At 35.8% G+C, this 26,393-nt stretch overlaps 1 protein-coding gene across 6 annotated transcripts in view; it reads right to left on the bottom strand.

Moving 5' to 3' along the window:
* The window catches only part of MAP3K20 (mitogen-activated protein kinase kinase kinase 20), a 193,648-nt gene that overhangs the window by 76,541 nt on the left and 90,714 nt on the right, over positions 1-26,393 (bottom strand). For all 6 annotated transcript variants that reach the window (XM_024243283.3, XM_024243279.3, XM_024243281.3 and 3 more), the window contains 5 exons: positions 22,880-22,967; positions 9,701-9,802; positions 4,995-5,060; positions 1,632-1,660; positions 1,384-1,521 (listed from right to left, as the gene is read on the bottom strand). In XM_024243283.3, the coding sequence (XP_024099051.1) occupies positions 1,384-1,521; positions 1,632-1,660; positions 4,995-5,060; positions 9,701-9,802; positions 22,880-22,967 (423 nt within the window). The remainder of the gene's footprint in view (positions 1-1,383; positions 1,522-1,631; positions 1,661-4,994; positions 5,061-9,700; positions 9,803-22,879; positions 22,968-26,393) is intronic.

Below are 26,393 nucleotides of genomic sequence, written 5' to 3'. Positions count from 1 at the left end.
AATCAAGGGATATCAGGTATTGATTTTTTTTTCTTTTTTTGGATATCAGGTATTAAGCCTGATGTTACTGTTGCCTTCTGACCTTTAAAATTCTAGCCTTCGGCCAAAAACATATATTTCATTCTTGAAATGATTTTTTCAATAGCTAACAAAATTAATCTTTATTAATTTGGTATACATAGGATGTGTTATGATTTACAAACAGCTAGTCACTGAAACAAGTCCAAAACCTGTGAAGCCAGCATTAAATACCTAGAGACCGAATAAAGAAAACAAAACAAAACAAAACAGGTCTGACAACGTGAATCTCCTCTTGTGTCATTGGCTACCACCTGCAGTAAGAAAACACAGAGGTTCAGGACGAAGAGACATGCTGATTTGGACCTAAAACAGGGTGCTTCTTTACTCATTACTATGAAAATGCCCTTTTAGGAAGTAATAGTATAAACAGCAGGGCAGTATAATAGTATAAATAGCAGGGCAGTATGAGATGTAAAGATAGGGAATTCCAAAACTATTTTGGACTTTTTAAAGAATACGTAACATTTTAGGGAAAAGTTTATCCTCAACAAAAGGCAACAAATGAATTCCTTCCTCCAGCAAAGAACTCTCCCACTCCACTTCCTTCTCTCTGATAAGGCAGGTATAACCTATTCCTCAGGAAATGGCCCATCTCCAAATTCCTCCTCCAGGAGCTTCTGCTCCTTAACCACTGCTCCTTAATGATTTCATTCCTGTGGTCTCTTCCTTGAGCACTCCACCCCCTCATTAGTCTATTCTCTATGTGGCTCTGCTGTGATTCTTATGTAATGCCTTAGAGTCACGCTTCAGATAATCACTGCTACTCTAAGACTGGCAGCAGACATGGACAAGGTCATCTGGTAAGTGCTAAGTACATTTTCTTTTGCACTTTTAGAAACCGATGAATCAGTTTAATAGTTGAGACTCAAAAGTTTCCTGGTAATTAACTCGCTTGGCAGATCTATTGGTGATTTTATACTGTTTAAGCAATCCATTACAATGAAGTCCTGTTCCAAATGATCCACATTTCCATTGAAATTACAGAGATAGTCCACAGTGACATTACCACCCTGCAAAAAATCATTCTCACGGGCAAAGTGGAGCCCAACACTATCTCGGATTCCATTTAATTTGTTTCTTGGAAGTGGTGTTGGTTTCTTCTCAACCCAGGACAAAATAACTCCGATGATTAAAAATGATTAAACATTTTGGCAACCAGGAAGCATTCTCCAATGGTGCTGCTTCAGGCATTCCACCAGCAGTACAGTCTCAAAAATAAAACCATGTTAAACTGTATCTCTCCTTTAAAGTGTTTGCTTTTTGTATTTCCTTTAGTAAACAAGAAATGAGAAATGAACTTACCACACCATAGGAATATGTGTCACAAGTTTCTGACACAGGGAGACTTTGGATAACTTCTGGAGCCATCCATGGGAACGTTCCAACCAAGGACATGTGTGTTGTATGGTTATGGAACCGAGAGGCACCAAAGTCACAGATCTGAGAAAACAGGAATCAGTATCAACTTTCTACTTATTGGCTAATTAAGGAATTATCAGTTACAAAAATCTACATCTGAAATTAACAATTTTTTTAAGAAATAGTCCTACCTTCAATACTCCATCAGCAGCAATAACAACTAAAAAAGAAAAAAGGATAAATTACGACAATCTAATTTGTTTGAGCTGTCTTCTACTGAAAAAACCATAAACTTCTATTTCAGTCTTCAATGTGGGATTATGAAAGGTGAAATCAATGTATTTACAGCATTGAGGATTTTGCAAAAGGGGACTGACATTAAAACAAAAACTTAATTCCATTAGGTACTGATTAAAAAGGCTTCTGAGACACTTGTTTTATCCAAATGCAGTACTAGCCAGTAAGAAAGACAAAAATTAGTAGTAGTTAGGAGAACCAAATTTTTACCTGGGTTCTGCCCGTGTACTGCCAATGTGATACTGGGGTAGTCATTAGCTTTACTACTTCATATTATATATAGGGTTTCCTCCCAACTGAGTGATTTTTGTTAAAGGTGGAGAGAATATTCATTCATTCACTTGTTCATAAATTCATTCATTTAATAAATATTTGCTGAGGCTACTGTGGGTAAGGCCACGTACAATGCTGTGGAACAGGACTGTAAGCAAGTCTGCCACTGTCTTTGCTCTCATGGGGTTTATATTCTTATCAGAGAGACAATTAAATAAACATCTACAACAAAGCGGGATAGATTCCATGATGAGAGAAACAAACAATACTATAGAGCCAAAGAACAATGATATCTATGTCGAGGGAAGTCAGATGAAGTTTCCTGTAAGAAATGATGCTTATGCTAAAACCTGAAAAACAGGAGTTAACCAGAAAGAGGAGAGCTGAGGGAGGAAAGTAGTTTCCTAGGCAGAAGAGAGAGCCTATGCAAAATCTCAGGAGCAGACAAAAAAACGCATGGCCATTTTGGAAGGTAGGTGCCAGGTCAAGAAGAGAAAGAGAAAGCCAATGAACAATTTTATGTGGAGGAATGACATGAGCAAAGGTGCAGAGGGGAGACTATGGCAGAGAAGAATAGACCTGGAGGCAAGGGGATCACTTTGCACTCAAGGTTTTGTGGTCCAGGAGACAGATGAGGACACCTGTACTAAGGCAGTGGCAAAGGACAGGAGAAAAGTTGACTGAGTCAAAAAATATTTAGGATGTAGGATCACCTAGGCTTGATGAATGGCTGGATATTGGGGGGAGAAGGAAGCGAACTCAAGGATAAAATCAGATAAAGAAGCAATACAGATTAATGGTTAGAATAGGAGCTCTGGCTTTAAACTGTAACTACTGTTTATCTCATTTCTGGCTTGGGCAAACAGTATTGCCACTCAGTAAAGGAAATGCAGGGATGATTTTTCGGGGTTAGGGAGAAAATGAAAAGATTAATTTGGACATAATGTATTTTAGGGTCTTAAAAAATATCTATGTGGATGTGTCTAATCAGCAGATAGATATATAGCTTTGAAGTTGAGATCTGTTTTTGAGTGTTAATATGTAAATAGGGCTTTTATGGGAGTGCAAGAATCAGAGCATAAGAGGAGATGAGTCCAAGGAGAAAGTTCTGAAGAACTGTTTCAGATGTTTCTTTTGTAAACCGTGCAGTGCCTTGAACATGACAGATGATCAATACTTACTAGTTACTGATGATTTTACCAAGGAGGGAAAATGATCTTTGTATGATCTAATATTTGAAAATAGCCTCAGGGTAAACCTGATACTATAAGTAATAAGCTATAAACTTTTACAAATAGAAATGTAAATATTATTAATTTTATATTCAGCTTTCTCATTTTAAGATTAACAAGTGCTCAGTAGAAAAACTGCCATTATAAAAATACATAATATAGAAAGTTGAAACTCTGGTTACCTTTCCAAGGGAAAAAGAATTGCTATAAGTTAGGTCTATATTCTTTCAATATGAGTGTATCTGTGTTCTTATTTAGTAACTACAATACATATAACTGTAACTTTTTAAAATTTTAAAAATGGGGATAAAAAAAGACTGTAACTATATAGTCTTTTATATAGTTATAAAAGACTATATAACATTCTCCACTGTTATAGAGTCTTCATAATGATAGCAAGGATAAATCCATAATTTAGTTAATCATTCCTCTTTTGTAGAAGATTTAAGATATACTGAAGTCAAATAACATAGTTAAATTGAAATTCTGAGCATGAACTGAAAATTTACAAATTCATAAAACTCTGATCTTTTCTACTACAGTCTAGATTATTTCCTAATGACTTCCTGTTAGCTGACCATATATCAAAAGTGCTTAGTTCCAGGAAACTTATGTCTAAGAAGAACCAAAGAATACATGATAACCTAGAAGAGGAAAGGACAATCAGACAGGGTTAAATTGGTGGTCCAACTTGGACTACTGATGAATGGCAGGTGCCGATAACTTCCCTCCCTGCCCCCATCTCTTCACCCCCTGCTAAACACACACACACTCACACACACAAACCTCACAGTCCTGAGGCACGTGCAAGGGTACCTGATCGATTCACTCCCTGGTCCTCTTCCACTACTTGTCATCACCACCCATTCTAAGGATCACACTATTAGCATATACGCATTTTAATTAAAGATCTCCTAAAAATAGATAGTTCTCTTCCTCCTTACTGAGAAGGAGCATTTAGAAAGCATGTAAATAATTAATTGATTGGAGGGTATTCAGAAAAGTGGCAAACTCTGATGTTTACTTTAGCTAGTGCTATAACCCTACTGCCTTTCTCAGATAACTCTGAAGTGATGTAACAGAAGAAGCATTCTGTTACCACTCCTACTTGAAGGTAATGTCTAATCCTGCAAGTTATTTTAAAATGCTCACCCTCCAAATTATAAAATACAGGGCCATAAATAAGCTTTAGAAAGTACAGAAGAAGAGAAAGAAGAAAAAGAGAGCCTTTACTTTCCAAACTTCCAAACATGTGGCTCATTTCTGGGCACTACTCCAGGTAATACAGGCATGACTGGCATCAACAATTCACACCATGCAATTCAGATGCAACAAGAACAAAATTCAAAATTGATAGTGCACAAAGCCACCTAAAAATAGAAGACTAAAAATATATGACTGCATACTTTGACACAGCAGTATCTCTTTTAGAAAATGATTCTAGGGAAATAATTAGGGATGTCTTGAAAAATTTGGCTGAAATATTAAGCCCAACATTTCTTATCATAGAAAAAATGTAAACAATTCAAATGTCTGCATTCTGGGCTATATATATACAGTGAAATACTACGCAGCTTCTTCAAATAATATTGAGATTTTTGTTATTTATTGACAGTAGAAAGGCTTCCATGGTATCAGCAGTGAGTCCAATAGTAGGTTACAAAAGATATGTAAAAGAATGATGCTCATTTCTACATGCAAGTGTATGTAATCTGTAATAAAATAGTTAAAATAAAAACATAACTACATTACCATTTCTTGACTTGAGGTCTCTGTGAATCACCTTGACAGGAGCCTCCATATGTAAATAGTGCATTCCTTTTCACACAAGAAGAAATAAAGGCCTATTAATATTTTTCAACATTACATCAGTATTACCTTTCATAGTTTTTCAAAGAACTCAAGAGCAGAAACTAATTCACATGTGTTATTCTTCCATGACTGATAAAATGGAAACAGAATATGTCTACATTAGTAACATGTATATGTGAAGTCAAATTTATAAGCTTTAATCTCTTAGCGGTTGGAATTTGTGGGTAAATCTAGCTTCTTACAATACCTAATAAGGACACCTTAATTTTCTGCAGTCTGCATGAAAATAGCACAGTAACCACTGAAAGGAGGGCTCCACGACTAAGGTATTCCGCTACCAACCACCTTCTAAATCTGCCAAAGTTCTGAGTAAAATTTGTGGTTTTTATCTGGTTGTCTGCAGGTACCCAACTGCAGATTCTGATGTCCAGTTACCAAAGTTCTGGATATCTATGGTTATCCAGCTGCAGCTTGGCTTTTTCTCAGTACCCATTCCAACAAGACCTGGGAGTGGATGTGGGGTAGTGGTGGGGAGAACTGGGAGGACTGATTAGTTATGGTTGGTAAATAATTTTATGATCTTCAGATAAAAAAGTATAAAGTAGTTATAAAGTATTTCATTCCTTTTACAAGGATAAATCTTTGAGATAATCTGTATTTCAACATACTGCAAAATTCTTTCCATCATATTTAGGATGTAAATCAAATTACGTCAGTATATTGGGTGTATATAAACTTTATAGAGCTTTATTATTTTGAATCAAAAATTATACTTTAAAGACACACTTTATGGTTACCACCTCAGTAGTTTTTGACTTTCTGTATTTACGTAGTGTCTACCCCTTTAGAACAAAAAAAGGATGATTTTCTACTAAAATATATCCTCTTTATTTCTCAAGTTGTCTTTTCTAACTAATGGCAGAAGTAGCCTCCCCCTCACCTCCAAATCAAACAGGCTTCTTTTTAAAATGAACAGTGCATTGAAAATAATTTAATAAGAGGCTTTGGCTTTTTAAAGCATAAGAGAGGTTAATTTTTAAATCTTTATTCTTCTACTATTTTAATTATTATATATTGAAGAATCATGAAAGGACAAAGAAAATTTAAACTCTTGCCATTTAATGGTATCACTGAATGATATCACTGAAGAGTCAAGTTAACACAAGTATTAGCAAATTATGTGATCTTAAATAAGATGTAACTGGGATAAAGGAAATTTCTCTTCCGATACGAAGTTCTACATCCCTCAAACTGCAAAAATTCAATAGTTACAACTTGGGTAGCATTTAATAATCTATATGACTGGATTTCACAGTTACCTCTCTCTTGCTTTAGAATCAAATTCCTTAATAATTTTTCAGGTAGAATCTGTATAATTACTACTACTGGTAGAGATAGTTTCTACACTTGCTGACAAGTAAGGATTTCAAAAAACGAGACTCAAATACAAAAGCTTTAAATATAGGCACTTTCCTTCCTCATGGAAGATTATAAGAAAAAAGTACCATAAAGTATTAGTGTACGATGCATAGTATATGTTTAAATAATATTTCATATAAACAATAGTCATCACACTCACATAAAATTCTATTTAATGTTTTTGTAGATCCATCTATAATTCTGCCTTATATTTATTACAAACAATTAAGAAGGCTGAAAAATACTTTCATCAGGTGTACATTCAGGGTTTCCTAAAAAAAAGAATTGGCAGGTGTAACTGAGGAGACTTTTGGGGAGAACTGGAATGAGTGGTGACCATTTTGAAACTGGATTGGAGTTTATCTGCTTTAATTGTTCCTTTTAAGCATTGCTGATTAGCTTGCAGCAATTTCAGATATACTTGCTGGTTCACCCTCCATTATCCTCACATCTAGAAACAAGAGAATCTTTTTTGGTTTGTGGAGATACTGTCTCAACAGCAATGATGCTGAGCAATGCGTATTTTAAAATGCATGAATCAACCTTTACTTAAAATATTCATTTTTTGATTTCTCAACATATCATTGCTCCAGTGGATTCAATCATAGGTTAAACTGAAAGGTACACAGCTGAATTTGAAACAGAATCAACAAAAATCAAGCCTTCCTATTTAATCTCTTAAATTCTTAAGTTCTACACCCAGCTTATCAGAGAAAGCTGAAGTCATTCCTAAAGCCTTGATTTGTTTTTTATGGGCCATCTTAAAGGATTTTTAAATGTTAAGTATTACTTGCGTCCATAAACATACAAGCCTCTTCTCTGCCTCACTCTTCTCACCTGAGGTCAAATACATTAGCCAGACAGGCAAAAGGAATTTTATTAATCTGCAGTTTTGGATACCATCAGGGGGTCCAATCCCATTCTCTCCTTCCCTTTTTTTATTTTTATTTTTTTGAGACGGAGTCTCACTCGGTCGCCCAGGCTGGAGTGCAATGGCCCAATCTTGGCTCACCGCAACCTCCGCCTCCCAGGTTCAAGTGATTCTCCTGCCTTAGCCTCCTGAGTAGCTGGGATTACAGGCATGTGCCACCACGCCCGGCTAAATTTGTATTTTTAGTAGAAACAGGGTTTCTCCATCTTGGTCAGGCTGGTCTCGAACTCCTGACCTCAGGTGATCCGCCTTCCTCGGCTTCCCAAAGTGCTAGGATTATAGGCGTGAAGCCACCGCGCCTGGCCTCTCCTTCCTCATTTTTAACTCTGGTACCAGTTTGCTACCTAATTTTTTTTTTTTTTTTTTCCTAGACTGAGTCTCACTCTGGCTGGAGTGCAGTGGCTTGATGTTGGCTCACTGCAAACCTCTGGGGTTTGAGTGATTCTCTTGCCTCAGCCTCCCGAGGAGCTGGGACTATAGGCGAGTAGTGCACCACCATGCCCAGCTAATTTTTTGTATTTTTAGTAGAGACAGGGTTTCACCTCGTTGGCCAGGCTGATCTCAAACTCTTGGCCTCAAGTGATCCACCCGCCTCAGCCTCCCAAAGTGCTGGGATTACAGGCATGAGCCACTGCACCAGGCCCAGTTTGCTACCTAATTCAATTCCTTCTCTTCCTTGCCCTTCTGATGCAGAGCACTAGCACTCTTGAGAAAACACCAAGAATGACTCAGGGAGCCAAGAGACTTACCCCTCAGTCGGGATGATGTGGCATGTGGTTAAGGGGGTGCAGGGAGAAGAGGTTCCCGGGCTGGGAACCAGGGATGCTTAAGTATAGCACAGCAGGAAGCAGAGTGACTGATGTTAGCTGTTTTATCTACTGTCTATCTATTCTAAGTGCCAATAAGTAATAACATGGGTGTAACTGGCTGAGCACCCTAAATGCAAATGTGTGTAAGGTGATGTGCTGTAAGTTAAGTACTACCTATATATGCATTTACATTATTTAAGGGTATTTCCACAATGCTGCAGGCAGCTCCCAATAAAGGCACATCACCTTGCTTACAGAGAGCTGGTCCTTGTGTTCTACTGACATGCAGAGAAGTCACTATGATATTACATGAAAATATTTTTAAGAATATGAAAGTTTAAGCATGATTTGAGATGCCTGATGCATCAATACACAATTAAGCAAATTAACATAAAGTCTCACCCTAAACACAGAGCATATTATTTTTATAAGGTAATGAGACATCAATTCAGCAGCAGCATCTAGCATGAAACTCAAAAAAATTTTTTTTTCACTTTCCTTATTTGAAGAATTTGGTAGGTGTTGATGAAACTTAAAATAGACAATTCCCCAAAGGAAAGACTACTACTTTTGGAAGTCACACAGTGAAATCAACGTATGAGTTGCTCCCCTTACTGAGTGCTAAATCACATTATATTTGCTTTGTAAAGAGATGCTTGTAGAGAATGGAGTAGTAAAATGTAAAGGAGTTAATTGCCCCAGGAAAATTCAGACACACTTTGTAGGGGTTGCTAGAATACAAATATAACTATCAGTGTTCATTATTTAGATGAAGTTGTTTCCAAAGCAACTCTGACAGTTATAAATAAAGCCCAGAAATGTTCAGTTAGGAAAATGGAAAAAAAAAGATAAAAATAAATGAAGTTTGAATTGCTTTAGAAAGCATTCATCTATGCAAGAATGTATGAGAAAAAAGACTGGGCACCTTGTTTAGGGGTTTGGTGTATTAAAAATATTTAATTCCAACAGCGATGCCTAAGTAAGTTTACATTAAATGTAAAATAAAATCTGAATTGCTTTTACATGGCAGGACAAATAAAAATTTTTTTTGCAAGTGGTTTCTATTTTTAGCATATTATGTATACAAAATGAGTAGAACTAATCCTACAATAAATCATGTTTTCTGGATACTGAGTCTAAGTAGAGACTTTTAGAACAACAGAATTATGATTTTTCCATTTAATGTGTCAAGCAAGCTAGTCAATTATAATATCACAAAACATGACAAACATGTCTGCCCTGAAGCTACAACTAGATTTCGTGGATAGAAATAAAGTAGAGAAAAGAGGAAGAGAAAAGGAATTCAGGAGTGGAAAGGCAATGACCTAAAATATTATCTGTACCATCAGCTGTGGAATTCTTACTACTTTTGGTCAGAAAAAAGAACATCTAAAGACAGAATAAAACATTTTCTGATGTTAAGTCCCCATTTCAGGAGGGGAAAATGCACCCCACCAATTCTATAAGAATATACCAAATATTATTACCTTTGGCTACATCAGTGGCCCAGGTCATAATGTGATCCATATCCATCTCCTCACTTCTATTACTGTTAATGTAATCATAGAGTGATCCCAGAGAAGCATATTCTATTTTAAGAGGAAAGATAAGCATGTAATTAAAATCAAGGTACATTTCAGAAATAAGACTTCATATTTTCATTGAGAAAATATGTTAAAGAATTTAACAAAAGACATCAAAAATATAAAAAAATTGTTCCATGGTTTGGTTTCTAAAAGTTAATGTCATCCTGAAAAATATCTGTCAAACACAAGACAGTAACATACAATGAATAGTAAACTTCAGTTGAGAATCAAAAGCCATTTAGCCGGAATTGAGAAACACGAAGAGGCTGGAAGAATAAATTTGAAACAAAGGTATGTATATAAATGGGTATTTCTTTAAAAGTTGTTATTCTTATGAGATAGATATTAAATGCATAAATCAGATAGCTTATATGACACTGTAAACAAATCAATCGTTGTCACATAAGGACTTAGAAGAGCTCTCAAAATTTAAGCACAAAAGGTCAAAAAAGTCAGAAAAATCCTTTAAAAATGAAGTATAAATTACATACCATAAACTCACCTGCAATAAGTATATTACTGGATGATTTTTAGTAAGTTCATAAAGTTGGGCAACCACCACCACAATCCAGTCTTAGAACATTTCCATCACTACAAATAGTTCTCCTGTGCCAGTTTGCAGTTAATCATCACTCTCACACCAGCCCTACAATCTGCTTTTTCTCTCTACCAGTGTGCCTTTTCTGGATAGTTCATATAAACAGAATCATACAAATTGTTCCTTGTGTCTGACATCATTCCCTTAGCATAATGTCTTTTTTTCTTTCTTTGTTTCTTTCTGGAGTCAGGGTCTTATTCTGTTGCCCAGGTTGGAGTGCAGTGGTGTGATCACAGCTTTTTGCAGCCTTGATCTCGGCTCACTGTGGCCTCCACCTCCCAGGCTCAAGCAATCCTCCCACCTCAGCCTCCCAAGTAGCTGGGACTACAGGCACACACCACCATGCTGAGGCTGATTTTTTTTTTTTTTTTTCGGTAGAGATGAGGTCTTGCTATGTTGCCTAGGCTAATCTCAAACTCCTGAGCTCAAGCAATCATCCCACCTCAGCCTCCCAAGTAGCTGGGACTACAGACACACACCACCATGCTGAGGCCGATATTTTTTATTTTCAGTAGAGATGAGGTCTTGCTATGTTACTTAGGGTAATCTCAAACTCCTGAGCTCAAGCAATCCCACCTGTCTCAGCCTCCCAAAGTGCTGGGATTACAGGCTTGAGCCACTGCGCCTGGCCACATCATGTTTTCAAAGTTCACTCAAGTGGTAAGCGTACAAGAAGACTTCATTCTGTTTTATTGCTGAATACTATTCTGTTGTATGGATATACTACATTTGGTTTATTCAGTCCCCAGTTCATAGATATTTGGATTGTTCCCAGTTTTTGGCTATTACGAATAATGCTCCTATGAACATTTGTGTACATGTCTGTGTGTGTAAATATGTTAATTTTTCGTGGGTAGATTTCAGGGACTGATATTTCAGGGCCATATGGTAAGTTTAGCTGTAACTTTTAAAGAAACTATCAATCTGTTTTCCAAAGAGGCTGTACCATTTTATATTCCTGCCAGCAATGTATGAGGGTTTCAGTTTCTCCACATCCTCACCAACATTTGATATTGTCTTTTTTTTTCTGAGAAAGGGGTCTTGCTATGGTGCCCTGGCTAGTCTCAAACTTCAAACTCCTGTTGTCAAACAGTCCTTCCCTGCCACCCTCTGCCTCACAAGTAGCTGGGATTACAGGTGCATGTGACTGTGCCCAGCAGTACTGTCTGTTTTTTTGATTATGGCCACTGTAGTGGGTATAACACTAGTGGTATCTCACAGTGCTTTTACTTTGCATTTCCCTAGTGACTAACAAAGTTGGGCATCTTTTTATGTGCCTGTTAGCCCCTTTTATATATTCTTAAGCAAAATATCTATTCAAATGTTTTGTCCATTTTTACACTGGGTTGTTTTATTGAGTTCAAATAATTTTTTTTAGTTCTAGATACAAGTCCTTTGTCATATATATGATTTGCAAATATTTTTTCCCAGTTTATCATTTGTCTTTTCACTCTCTTAAGATCATCTTTCAAAGAGCAGAAATTGTTAATTTTTATAAATTCCAATTTATCAATTTTTCTTTTATGGCTGTGCTTTTGGTATCATTTCTAAGAACTCTTTGCCTAACCCCAAAGCATGAAGATTTTCTCCTATTTTTCTTTTGAGAGTTTATAGTTTAACCCTTATACTTAGGCTTATGATCCATTTTGAGTTCATTTCATTTTTATGTATGGTCTGAGGTGTGGCTCTAATTTTTTTTTTTTTGGCATATGGATTTATTTTTGAGACAAGATCTCACTCTGTTGCCCAGGCTTGAGTGCAGTGGCACACTCTTGGCTCCCTGCAGCTTCAACCTCCTGGGCTCAAGCAATCCTCCCACCTCAGCCTCTCTAGTAGCTGGGACTACAGGTGCACATCACCACGCCGGCTAATTTTTTTTTTGTATTTTTTGTACAGACGGGATTTTGTCATGTTGCTCAGGCTGGTCTTGAACTCCTGGGCTCAAGCGATCCTCTCACCTCTGCTTTCCACAGTGCTGGAATTACAGGCGTGAGCCACCACACCTGGCCCCGGCATATCAATTTCTAATTGTCTCAGCAATCAAAGACTGTCTTTTACCTACTTAATTGTCTCGGCATCTTTGTTGAAAATCAATTGCCAATCAATCTGAGGCTTTTTCCCTAGAATTTTAATTGTGTTCCTTTGGTCTATAGCCCTGTAGATATTGTGCCAATATTGTATTATGTTGATTACTACAGATTTATAAGTTTTGAAATGAGGCAGTCTAAGTCCTCAAAGTTAGTTCTTTCTCAAAATTGGTTTGGCTATTTCTAGGTCTTTTGCATTACCACGTAACTTTTAGAATTGGTTTGTTAATTTCTAAAAAAAAGTCTGCTGGGATTTGGATAGGAATTGTGTGGAATCTACAGATCATTTTGGGGAGAACTGCCCTCTTGACAACACTGAATCTTCTAAACCATAAATATGTAAATGTCTATTTGTTTAGATCTTTAATTTTCTCAGCACCTTTTGTACTTTTCATTGTACAAGTCTTATACTTATTTTGTTAAATTTATACCCAACTATTTTATTCTTTTTGATGCTACTGTAAATGGAATTGTTTCTTAATTTCATTTTTAGGTTGTTCACTCTCAGTATATAGAAATACAATAGATTTTTAAACGCTGATCTTGCATCCTGTGACCCTTCTAAACATGTTTGTTAGTTTTAGTAGCTTTTGTGTGTGTGTGTGCATTCCTTAGGATTTTCTACCTATAGGTTGTCAGATAAGACAGTTTTATTTCTTCCTTTCCAATCTGGATGCCTATTACTTCTTTTTCTTGCCTGATCACACTGGCTAAAACCTTCAGTACGATGTTAAATAGATGTCAGAGTAGAACTTCTTTGCCTTGTTCCCAGTCTTGGGGAGAAAACATTCAGCTTTTCACCATGGAATAAGACATTAGCTGTAGGTTTTTGTAGATGCTCTTTATCAGGTTGGAAAAATTCTCTTTTATTCCTAGTCTGTTGAGATTTCTTTTTTTAAACTTTTTTTTTTTTTTTTTTTTTTTTGAGACGGAGTCTCACTCTGTCACCCAGGCTGGAGTGCAGTGGCACAATCTCAGCTCACTACAAGCTCCGCCTCCAGGTTCACACCATTCTCCTGCCTCAGCCTCCCGAGTAGTTGGGACTTAGGCGCCCGCCACCATGCCCAGCTAATTTTTTGTATTTTTAGTAGAGATGGGGTTTCACCGTGTTAGCCAGAATATCTCGATCTTCTGACCTTGTGATCTGCCCGCCTTGGCCTCCCAAAGTGCTGGGATTACAGGTGTGAGCCACTGTGCCCGGCCGAGATTTCTTATTATCAGCGAGTGTTGTCTGTCAAATGCTTTTTCTGAATCTTGAAATGATCATATAAGGTTTTTGTCTTCTATTCTATGATTTTATTGTATATGATGGTACCTTACATTGACTGATTTCAGATGTTAAGCCAACCTTCCATTTCTGGGATAAATTCTAATTGGAATTTATCATCTTTTTTATGGGTGGCTGGATTCAGTATGCTAATATGGTTAAGAATTTTTACATCTATATTCATGAAGAATATTGGTCTGTCGCTCTCTTATGTCTCTGTATGACTTTGGTATCAGGATAATACTGCTTGTTCATATAGAATATTGGCATCTATTTTCTGAAAGAGTATGGGAAGAATTGATGTTATCTCTTCTATAAACATTTTATAGAATTCACCAGTGAAATCATCTTGGCCTGGGCTTTTCTTTATGGAAATATTTAAAATTACTAATTCAATTATTATTTTTTGAAACAGAGTCTTGCTTTGTTGCCCAGGCTGGGTGCAGTTGCATGATCTCAGCTCAAGGCAACCTCCACCTCCCGGGTTCAAGCAATTCTCATGCCTCAGCCTCCCAAGTAGCTAGGACTATAGGGGTGCGCCACCACACCTGGCTAATTTTTGTATTTTTAGTAGAGATGGGGTTTCGCTATGATGGCCAGGCTGGTCTCGAACTCCTGGCCTCAAGTGATCTGCCCGCCTTGGCCTCCCCAAGTGCTAAGATTACAGGCTTGAGCCACTGCGCCCAGCCTAATTCAATTTTTAAATTATAGGTCTATTCAGATCTTCTGTTTTGATAATTTGTATCTTTTAAGGAAATTGTTCACTGCATCTAAATTGTCTAATTTATTGGCATAAAGATGGTCATAACATTTCTTTATAATCCTTATAAACTTCTGCAGGAGCCATAGCACTGGTCTTTCTTTCATTCCTGATTTTGCTCATCTTTATCTTTTCTTTTTTCTTGATCAATGTAGTTAAAGGCTTGTCAAATTTATTAATCTTTTCAAAGACTAAACTTTTAGTCTAGTCTTTAGATTAATAAATCCTTTAGTCTTTGGAAAGATTAACAAATCTAATAAACTGATTTTTGCTACTGCTTTTCTGTTTTCTATTTTCTTGAGCTCTGTTCTAATCTTTATTATTTCCTTTCATTGACTCGCTTTGGTTTTAATTGGTTCTTCTTTCTGTAGTTTGTTCAGGTTGAGGCTTAGGTTATCCACTTCAGACTTTTCTTCTTTTTGATATAGGTGTTGAAAGCTATACATTTCCTGCTAAATACTGCCTTATCTGCATTCTATAATTTTAATATTCTATAATTTTGATATGTCACATTTTCATTTTGTTTCACTCCAAAATATTTTAAAATCTACTTTGATTTCTGGACAGGTGTGGTGGCTCACGCCTGTAATCCCAACACTTTGGGAGGCTGAGGCAGGTGGATCACCTGAGGTCAGGAGTTCCAAACCAGCCTGGCCAACATGGTGAAACCCCATCTCTACTAAAAATACAAAAAATTAGCTGGGCATGGTGGCTACTCGGGAGGCTGAGGCAGGAGAATCGCTTGAACCTGGGAGGCAGAGGTTGCAGTGAGCCGAGATGGCGCCACTACCCTCCAGCCTGGGTGACAGAATGAGGCTTCATCTCAAAAAAAAAAAAAAAAAAACTATTGTGATTTCTTCTTTGACTCAGTGGGTGTTTAGCTGTGTGTTGCCTAATTTCCAAAATTTGGGAATTTTCCAGATTTCCTTTTGTTGTTAATTTCAATTTTAATTGCATTGTGATTGGAAAACACACATTGTATGGTATCAGTCCTCTTAGATGAACTGAGATTTATTTTATGGCCTCCGTTATGATGTATTCTGGAGAATGTTCCATGTGTACTTGAAAAAGTATGTATTCTTTACATGTGAGTTAGGTAGAGTTGGCTGAGTGTTCTTCAAGTCTTCTATATCCCATTTTATTTTCTGTCTAGCTGTTCTATCAATTATTGAGAGTGGAATACTGATATCAGTTACTGGTGAATTGCCTATTTCTCCTTTTAATTCAGTTAGTTTTGCTTCATACTTTGAGACCTGTTTTAGGTGTGTATACATTTCCAATTGCTATGTCTTTCTGATGTATTGATCCTTTTATCATTTTGAAAAGGTTCTATTTGTCTCAAGTAATATTTCTTATCTTTGCTGTATTTTGTCTGAAATTTAATATAGTTACTCCAGCTCTCTGGTGCTTACTGTCTGCATGGCATATCTTTTTCTATCTTCTTACTTTCAACCTATTTGTATCTTTGAATCTACAGTATGTCTCTTGTAGAGAGTACATAGTTTGATCTTGTTATTTTTTAATCTAATCTGACAATCTCTGCCTTTTGATTGAAGTGTTTAGAACATCTACATATAATGTGATTATTGATACAGTTGGGTTTACATTTGCCATGTTTTCTTCATGTCTCCTGTCTTTCTCAGTCTCCTGTTCCTCCTTTATTGTCCTCTTTTGCAATAAAAAATTTTAATCTATCATTTAAATCCTTGATTGATATTTTATTATATTTATTGAATGACTTTCTTAGTAGTAACTCAAAGGATCATAAAATGTATCTTAATTCAGCACAATCTACCTCAGATTAATATTAATCTAATTACAATAAAATACAGAAGATTTTCTCCAATATAACTCCATTCCCTCCCTCATCCTTTATGCTATTGTTGTGATATATTAATATATCTACATACATTTTAAAGTTAACAAAAGTGAACAAAAATGTATTGCTTTACACAATGTTATGTTTTTATTTTTATTCATCATTATCTTTATTTTAAAGGAGAAAAACTATAAGTTGAATGGTAATAAAAAAAATTAAAGTAGGAAAACTGAGGCATTTCATGAAAAGTGAAATCCATTGTACAATGCATAATATAGTCAAAGATCTTGAAATTAAATTGGTGTCTTAACTATCATTTCTTACCTTTAACCAATAAACATTATTTTTCTTTAAAGGAGATGAAAAGATTATTCATTAAATATAGTAAAAATAAACATCATTAATTAAACACTATATTTCGCTAACCTCTTTACATCCATTAACACTCTGTAGTAAAAATAATACTTGTTTTTTGCTATGGCTTCATATTTCTTTAAAATATTAACTAAAATAGATTTCTGATTTGGGAAACATGATAACCAGTGCCATTTGGTTTTAAAAAGAATTGTATCTTAATCACCAAGACAAGACAGCAAGAAAACAATGACATGGTCACTTGAAGATTCTCTCAGTCTACTCTTCACCATCTAGTCAGACACCCATAAATTAATTCCAGCAAAACGCCTAAGAAATTCATCGATCAACCTCCAAAGCACATCAGAGAAAGTGCTAATATAGTGAACAGTAAAAACAACAATGGCAGCAGAACATCTTATTTAAACTTTTAAGATGATAAAACAGTACAGAACTGGGAACCCTTTGGAATTTTTTTCTTGTTTTGGTTAAGAAGATCATTAATACTTTATAAATTTCATACATATGGCCCACTGTAAGGTTTAAAGAATAAAAGGTTTAATAGAATAAGCAAGAGAATGCCATAAAACCCTTGAAATAAGAAACACTGCTAACTTTTACAAACACAAAGTTCCTCACGTTTCAATCAAGTTTAGTCAGCCCTCATTATTCATAAGGACAAGTAGGCCAGTTTACAGACGAGCGGCACCCTACGAATGGCTCTTAGGCATGACACAGTTCTTAAGATAAATATGTTTACACTTGGAACAGTCATGTGGATATTATAAAGATGGCAACTGCAGTCCCGTAAAATTATACCTAAGAAAAGAATGAGTCAACTTATATTCAGATACTTCTAAAATCCCTCATATTTTAAGATGCTCTCTCCATTACTTTATTTGAACAACAAAATACTGTTTGGGGAAAAATATATAAGTCTGAGATGACCTCAATCAAAGTTAGTTTTTCAAAGCTTATAAAGGTCACCTATATGAATAAGACCAAAGAGAGAGAGGGAAGTAGGGAGGGGCAACAAAATTTAACACAGAGCAATTATTCCTGGAACTATGAGTTCTCAATTCCAACTGCAGGATGTCACTGAAAACAAGTCTTTTAAAGATCACTTTGAAAAGCTGTCAGTTATGACTACAAATATAGCATATGGGACTAAAATATTCAACAATCCTAACGTTATGCCATTGGGTACTTGTAGCTTGAGATAAATATCCAGAGATAGTATAATACAGAGATTTCCCCAAAGCATGATATTTCAAACATCTTACACTACAGTGAAGACATTGTAATCCGAAAACCATGTTAACTTAAAAAAGTCATTCTAATGACGATGAAGACATGGAATACCATTTGACCCAGCAATCCCATTACTGGGTATATACCCAAAGGATTATAAATCATTCTACTATAAAGACACATGCACACGTACGTTTATTGCAGCACTATTCACAATAACAATGACTTGGAACCAACCTAAATGCCCATCAATGATAGAACTGGATAAAGAAAATGTGGCACATATACACCATGGAATACTATGCAGCCATAAAAAAGGATGAGTTCATGTCCTTTGCAGGGACATAGATGAAACTGGAAACCATCATTCTCAGCAAACTAACACAGGAACAGAAAACCAAACACCACATGTTCTCACTCATAAGTGGGAGTTGAACAATGAGAACACATGGACACGGGGAGGGGAACATCACACACCAGGGTCTGTCAGGGGCGTTTAATGCTAGGGGAGGGATAGCATTAGGAAAAATACCTAATGTAGATGACGGGTTGATGGGTGCAACAAACCACCATGGCACATGTATACCTATGTAACAAACCGTAAGTTCTGCACATGTATCCAAGAATTTAAAGTATAATAAAAAAAAGATACATGATTAAATAGTTTCATGACTTTGAAGCTGCAAGAAAGGCAATATTATTACCTTTATTTCATATAAAATGTCATCTTTAGGTACGTGGATAGCTAAACTAACATATTAACTATTTTAAATAAGCATTTAATTCTTTCATCCTTTTGGTTTTGCCATTGGAAATTGTGGACTCACTATATACACATATAGTTACATGCTTTTCAAACCACTTCTCCGTAGAAAGTAGTTTACTGGATTTTAGTATAAAGTATTTGTTTCATTTTTTTTGAAGTCATTAAGAACCACATTAAGCAAAAATTTCCTTTTCATTTATAAGATGATGTCTTCCCTTTGAGTTTTATGGTGACAATAGCTGGCTTTGAAAAATGTAAACATAATATCAGTATTGTTGAATTGTTGAAACAAATACCATTACCATGAAATATCTTTGTAATAAAATGTCACCAAGACCAAGCTTTATTTAAATTGTAACTAACAGAATAAATAAATGTATGCAAGTGTCTGAAATGTGTTATAACAAAATGTGACACTTGTCTCTAATTGACTAATAAAAAAAGACTAGCACAATATCAAAACATGCAAATTAGATGTATCTGTGCTTAAAATAAATCAAGATCAAGTTAAGGGAAATGAGATTGGGCACTTAAAAATTAGTATGTTTTCCTTGGCTGGGTTTAATGAGAATTTGGGCCTGCTGAGAAATCACGCAGAACTAGTCTCCTCTCTTAGAGGAGTAATAGAGGCTAACGCAGAACAGGTAACTTAAGAGATCAGCCCCTGCGAACAAAGAGCAATTTCCAGGCATCTGGGATCCTAAATCACTTCTCACCGGAACCCTGGGACCCAGTCTGCCACTCTTTCTTTACTCTTAGATTACCAGATACTTTGGGTGTGGGTTCCTCTCCAATCTGGCTTGCTACAAAAGAGCTACATGGTCTGATATCCAGCAACTCCTTCCTTCATCTCCCAGGAGCTCCCCCTGCCCTCACGTATTTATGTTTTACACACACACACACACACAAAGAAATAAAAGAATGGGAGTAGTACAGAATGAAGAGGTTTCCAAAGGTCAAAGAAAAGATGATCCAGGCTGGGCGCGGTGGCTCATGCCTGTAATCCCAGCACTTTGGGAGGCTGAGGTAGGCGGATCATGAGGTCAAGAGACTATCCTGGCCAACATGGTGAAACCCTGTCTCTACTAAAAATACAAAAATTAGCTGGGCATGGTGGCACACGCCTGTAGTCCCAGCTACTCAGGAGGCTGAGGCAGGAGAATTGCTTGAACCCAGGAGGTGGAGGTTGCAGTGAGCCCAGGTTGCACCACTGCACTTAGCCTGGCGACACAGCAAGACTCCGTCTCAAAAAAAAAAAAAAAAAAAAAAGAAAGAAAAGAAAAGATGATCCATTATTTTATCTTTTCTTTTGTCTTTGGACTCTGAGTTTCTTGTCATCCCATTTCTTTGTAGATCTGGGAGAAAGATGTTCATTTCCTTTCCAAGGGAAATAAATTGGCAGCTGCCTCTTAGTCTCTTCCCTGGGTCCCCTGATAAGCAGGTTTTATATGTCTATGATAAAAAAGTTTCAGCAAACACACACGCACAAGTATACACACACATACACACTCACCCAGAGATCATGTATTCTAGTCCCTTCATTCACATGAGAAAACTGAGACAGAGAGAGATCATCAGTGACCCATCTATGAAGCTCTGGCAGAATCAAGATCTCACATCTCACAATTCCCATTCCATTGCTCATTCCATTCCACCACTCTGAAAAATCATTCTCTCAAGTTCTCAGCATGAATGACAACAGCTGCCTGCTGCAACAACCTTTTCTATTAAAAAAAAAAAAAACTACCTCAAATTGAATGTATTCAAGCCATCCAAGCTTCCTCCTTCAGAGCCTCCACTATTTGATAAATATGATAAGGTTCACAGAGTGGTATCTGGCTGGGGCTGGGTGATCAAGGTCAGTTTTCCCACCTATCTTTGTTTCTCTCATAACCGCCTCATACTAAGACTTATTTGTGCTCATTTCCAGTGGCTGAGTAAGTGTTATCATCACTAATCCATGTGATTTCTTCACTCCCAAACTGGGCTCAGTTGTCATATTTTCTACTACCCATGCACAGAACATAGCTGTAGAAGGTAGGTTGAAAGGCTCACATAAACAAGCACTCAGTTAATTAAAACTAACATCTCTAGGAACAAAGATAATCATATCAAATCAATACATTCAAAACACTAAAACTCACCTAACAGGTCTCTTTAATAATCAATCTCATAGGTCAATAAGAGCTATAAATATACAATCTACTGCTACCTCATAATCTGAAACTTGTGTTGCTTTAATTCTTTATGTTTAATGTTAACAGTTGCTTACTTACTGGCTCTACAGGGAAAGAGATATAGATCCATAAAAAACTAATCAATTTAACTGAAGAATTTGGGTAGGTGCAAGTATGAGTAGAGAATGCTAAAGGGATGAATGAAATAAAGGACTGACTAGTCTGATACAAATACTGAATGAAAGCAAACTTCTTGGATTCTTTCTCCCTCTTTCAGATGAGGTGACGTAGGAGAAATATGCTGCCTAAGAATGTTTCATATCTTCCTACTGAGAGTAAACTCTTGGAAAAAGAATTTCATATCACCACTCAAGTCCGCTTTTCTACCCTTCACCCTCACCTCAAGAAACTAGAAAACTTCATGAATAGCTCATTAGTTGGCCAAAAATATTTTCAAAAAGCATTAAACATCAAGAGTATATAATAAGAAACAGAGTTTCTAATCTCTTGGGAGTATCACACTTTCTCAGGGAGGAATAACATCAGCCACAAATGAGGATCAGAACACTGGATTCAGATTTAAAAAGTAAATATAACTAGTAAAAAGAAGTAGATACAATGGACAAGGAAAAAAGGAGCCACATGGTATTTGGGTCAGAGAAAGGTTTAACTTAAAATCAGAAATCTGACTTAAAATGTGAGGTATGGTTACCTCCCTTTCAACCAACAATATAACCCATTCTTGAGTATTCACGTTTATAAGAAATACAGACTCAAGATAAAAATTGCTACATGCCCCATTTCAGTCACAGATCTAAAGACAGTGAATTGGGGATAAAAAAAGTCCCTCCACTTAAGAACTTAGGTTAAAATGCTACTAAGAATAAAAGCATGTTAAACTACCTGCCGCCAGAAGATGGAATAACAGCAACCATATCTCTCTGAGTTTAAGAACCAGTCAGCTCACAGGCTTCCAGAACCTAGCTTGCATAGAAGAGGAGCTTCTGTGGAGAATCAGCTTGAGAAATTTATACCGCTTTGGTTCTACCACTAGCTAGGTGACCATGAGAAAGTTGCTTAAGTTAGAGATGTAGTTTCTTACTAGTAAAATAGGAATTATTTTATCTATCTCATAGGATTACTGTAAGTATTAGATGAGATAATTTATAGAAAGTACTTAACGCAATCCTTTTTATTGAGGGTGTTTTGTTGTTATTTTCTATAAAGACAATCCAGGTTCTCATCTCTACCGTGGGAGAAGATATGGCTAATACTTAAAGGTTTTCTTGTTTGACTTTGTTTTAATCAAGGAATTGCCAAGATAAAAGATCAAAGTTATTTGCTGTAACACCGAGTTATTATAGACCTACAAGCTATTCAGTGGATTATACAAATATGAGCATAAAGTATTAAAGATATGTGTCTTTCTGTATTTTCATGTGGCAAAACTTTCTATGTGCTCCTTTTTAGAAAGGGTATTTCTGTCAGTTATAAACTGCTGCTCCAAATTATGTGATAATTTAGATCAAGGTCATTACCAACTTAGTTGACCAAACCTGAAAGATATTGTTCTTATGTCAGAGACGTTGAAGAAAGAATGCTCTAATGGGATTAAAATGCCTCGCAAAGAATTACAACATGAATAGCTCAAGAAATCTTAATTTATAAAAGGTCACAGAGTTACAAAAAACATCTTTCATTTCAGCTAATTAAATGAAATTTTAGTTAAATGGCACCTTGAAATATTGGTATTGCAGCTGCGAGTGCATTTAAATAGCATTTACGCAGATATAATTAGCACAATTAAACATGGGTAAAGTGGAAACACTATTCTTAATTATATTGATATAATCAGTTTTATTAATGCTTTATAGCAACAAAAGTGACATCTGACAGTAACACACAATTCATGACTGAACCTAATATTAAGCATTTTAGCATATTAAGGAATCTAAAGCTAGGTAATTGGAAAAAGAAAGAAGTCAAACACTGAGTTCTTACCTGTGACAATGCCATAGTTGGGAGGTTCAAGAATTACTCCATAAAACTGGATGATGTTTCTGTGACTGAGGACACTGAGTATTTCTGCCTATACAAAAAATAAAATGCAAAGTTGCATAACATTTCACATTTATAATAGTCAAATAAAACAGGCTTCCTATTCATTTTTTTTTGAGCTAGGGTCTTGCTCTGTTGCCCAGGCTAGAGTGCAGTGGTATGATCTTAGCTCACTGCAGCCTTGGCCTCCTAGGCTCAAGTAATTCTCCTGCCTCAGCCTCCCAAGTAGCTGGGACTACAGGCACACACCACTACACTCAGCTAATTAAAATTTTTTTTTTTTTAAGAGATGGGGTCTATGTTGTCCAGGCTGATCTTGAACTCTTGGGCTCAAGCAATCCTCCCACCTTGGCCTCCGAAAGTGCTGGGATTACAGGTGTGAGCCACCACGCCTGGCCTTAGTTTTCTTTTATGTACATTTACAAAGATATATATGTGCCCAACAAGTATGTGATTCTGCTAAAGGTGTCTTTCCTGAAAGTTTAAACATTTCTACTGAAGCTTTCTGAAAATTTAAAAAGAAAATGGGGTTGAAGCAATAAAAGAGGTGCTTACTAGCAAGCCCACCTGACTGATAATGGAGGAGAATGACTGAAGAGATACCCCATTTATCTACAGTGAAGGTCCTCTTCCTAATAGTCAAATATATATATTTTGCAAAATGTCTGTTCTGAGAGGCTACAGCCAGACTGAACTTCTGTTGGTTAGATGAGTCAAAATTAAGGTAGAGATTTTATAATAAGTGGGTTTTCAGGTAATACCCACTTATTTATCTAATCATTTATGCAAAATATATTATTGTTTTCCTTCTGTATGCAAGGTACTATAAACATATAAAGGTAGATTCTTGACCTTCAGTGGTGATTTGATAGGAGGCCATATTTATACATTTTGAAACCTGTTAAATACTAGAAAGTGGTGCTGAAGAGTGACATGGTAAAAATAAGCTGTATTTATTAAACTTGATTTTTAAAACAAAAAAACCAGATACTATAGTATATATCTGCTAATGTCAATAGAAAGATAATATCTACATAAATCATATATTCATCATTTTATGACTTTTATGGAGATAAAATATGGCTAATCAAGAATTATAAATATAATGAGGTATAAAATCATGTAAGTTAAATATAGAAAATATTCAGTATTTTTCAATGAAAGGCATATTACTGGCAGTAAGTAGGAGATTTATAAGTCCCCACCCCAGAAAGAGGATCATCAAGAAGAATGTCAGCAGTTAATGAAAATGGAGACACTTTGGTCAGAAAGGGACTCCCCTTTGGGAATGTGTACACTATGAATTAGTGTTATTTGCTATCAGTTTTTTTCATAGGATAAGAGTTGGGATTTCATTAAAAACAGCTGTGAAACTGGTTTTGAAGGTGTAACTAGGTGGAAAATAAGTTTGAGGGTTGGCATAGGGTCAATATGAAATTGAGATAAAGAATATCACTGATTGCATGAGACACTTATCAAGCTTGATTTGACAGTGTTTTCTTATAGTAATACATGTGTCGAAGGGGGCTATCACTGCTTAATCAAACAATTCCTTAACACTTATTGAGTGCCTCGTGTGTATAGAGGGGTCTGTGTTCATCAAGCAACCTTCTTCTCATAGTTTAGTTTCTCAAGTAGGAAGAAGATGTACTATTTGTGCAACACAACTATTCATCCACATGGCAACTCTACTTCTTACTAAGAAATAATAAAGTTTTTTGTAAAAATAGAATGTATGTGCAGTTTGGAAATCACAAAGCCCCCATTTTAAGTGGTAGGACCAACTGTTTGTGAATAAAGCATTAAAGTTCAATGTGAGTAAAGCAATAGAGTTAATGTTTGAACCAGTATTTGTCAAACTGAGGCAGTGTTATCCTTTGGAATATTCTTTGGGGCACCTGAATTTTGTGATCATTGAAGATTTTTGTATCAATAAAGAATAAATACAAGTATATTCTGAATCCTTGGATGACCACTTTACAATGCAGCATGATGGGATTTTCAGTGTGCCAGCTAGTTTCCATGTTTATATTTAAGATATTGCCAAGTGATATCTTGAGGAGATAGGATTGATCATTTCAGGTGCCGGTAAGCATGTCTAACAGCTGTTAGGCTGGCGAATGCTAATGTCAAAATAACAATCATTATCCTATATCCCCTTGTTGTGCTCATATGTTTTGCAAAAAATTTTGCAGTATTATTTCCAAGTAAATGACATTTTCATGAAATAAGATTTTAGGTTCTTATATAATAAACTAAGAATCTGATTTAACATCACATAAAAACAACATGTTATTTTAGAGTGCTGTACTGATTTCATGGAAATGGGCCAACAATAAACAGACGCAGACTGAATAAGTAAGTGATATGTTTGTAATAAATGAAGGTCAAATGACATCATGATGTCAGCAATTCAAATAAGCTCCAATAAAAACAAGTGTGAGGTTAACCAAATTATTAAAACCTGTGTTGTTGCAATCACGCTCTGACAGCAAGCAGATATACTCTCTGGATTTTGCCTTTATAGGCACCTGCTTGCAAGAGCTCATGAAAAAAAAAACTGTTGCAATAAATATGTAGTAAATAATTTCTCACTGAATTGTTGTTTTTCCTTTGTTTTCCAGATTTATATTCTGGGATAATCTAGCAAATGAGCTGCGCATCAAAATAATGGATTAGTGGTTTAAAAATGTGTTCACTGTTAAAAAGAAAACATGATAATGATGAAAGCTAAAATAATGGTCCATCATACAAAAGTATATCTTTTTATACTATTAAAACCAACATAAGCCATTTATTTTCAATAAATATAACTGGATAACAATTGTTAATTTAAACTGTATTGATTTTATTTTTGTTTAATTGAAAAATTGGTTTTGAATTTACCTGTATATGAGAGTTATAAGGAGTTAATTCTTAGTTTTATGTTTACGTATATTTAAGTAACACAGAAATAATTTCAGTCAACATGTGAAATCTGGAAGACTAAAATTTTCTATATAAAAGATCTACACATTTCTCAGTGTGCAAAATGCTATTCTAGGGAGTCAAACAGATACTTGGACCCAATGTCCAAAGCAGCATTATTCACAATAAACAAAAGGTAAAAACAACCAAAGTGTTTATCAACTGACAGATAAAATGTGAGGCTGTATATAAACACAATGAAACATTATTTCAGCTGTAAATAGGAATTAAGTTTGGACATGCACTGCATCATGAATGGGCCTTGAAAATATTATGCTAAGTAAAATATGCCAGGCACAAAAGGGCAGATACTGTATAATTCTACTTATATGAACTATCTTGAACAGACACATTCAGCAATAAAGAAAGCAGATTAGAGGTTGTAACCAGGGGCTGATGGGAGGAGAAAATGAGGAGTTATTGCTTAATGGGTACAGCGTTTCTGTTTGGGGTGATGAAAATTTTTGTAAACAGACAGTGGTGATGGTAC

Source organism: Pongo abelii, chromosome 11 (genome assembly GCF_028885655.2).
Source record: "Pongo abelii isolate AG06213 chromosome 11, NHGRI_mPonAbe1-v2.0_pri, whole genome shotgun sequence".
Taxonomy (NCBI): Eukaryota; Metazoa; Chordata; class Mammalia; order Primates; family Hominidae; genus Pongo; species Pongo abelii.
This window is presented reverse-complemented; position numbering and strand designations above follow the sequence as displayed.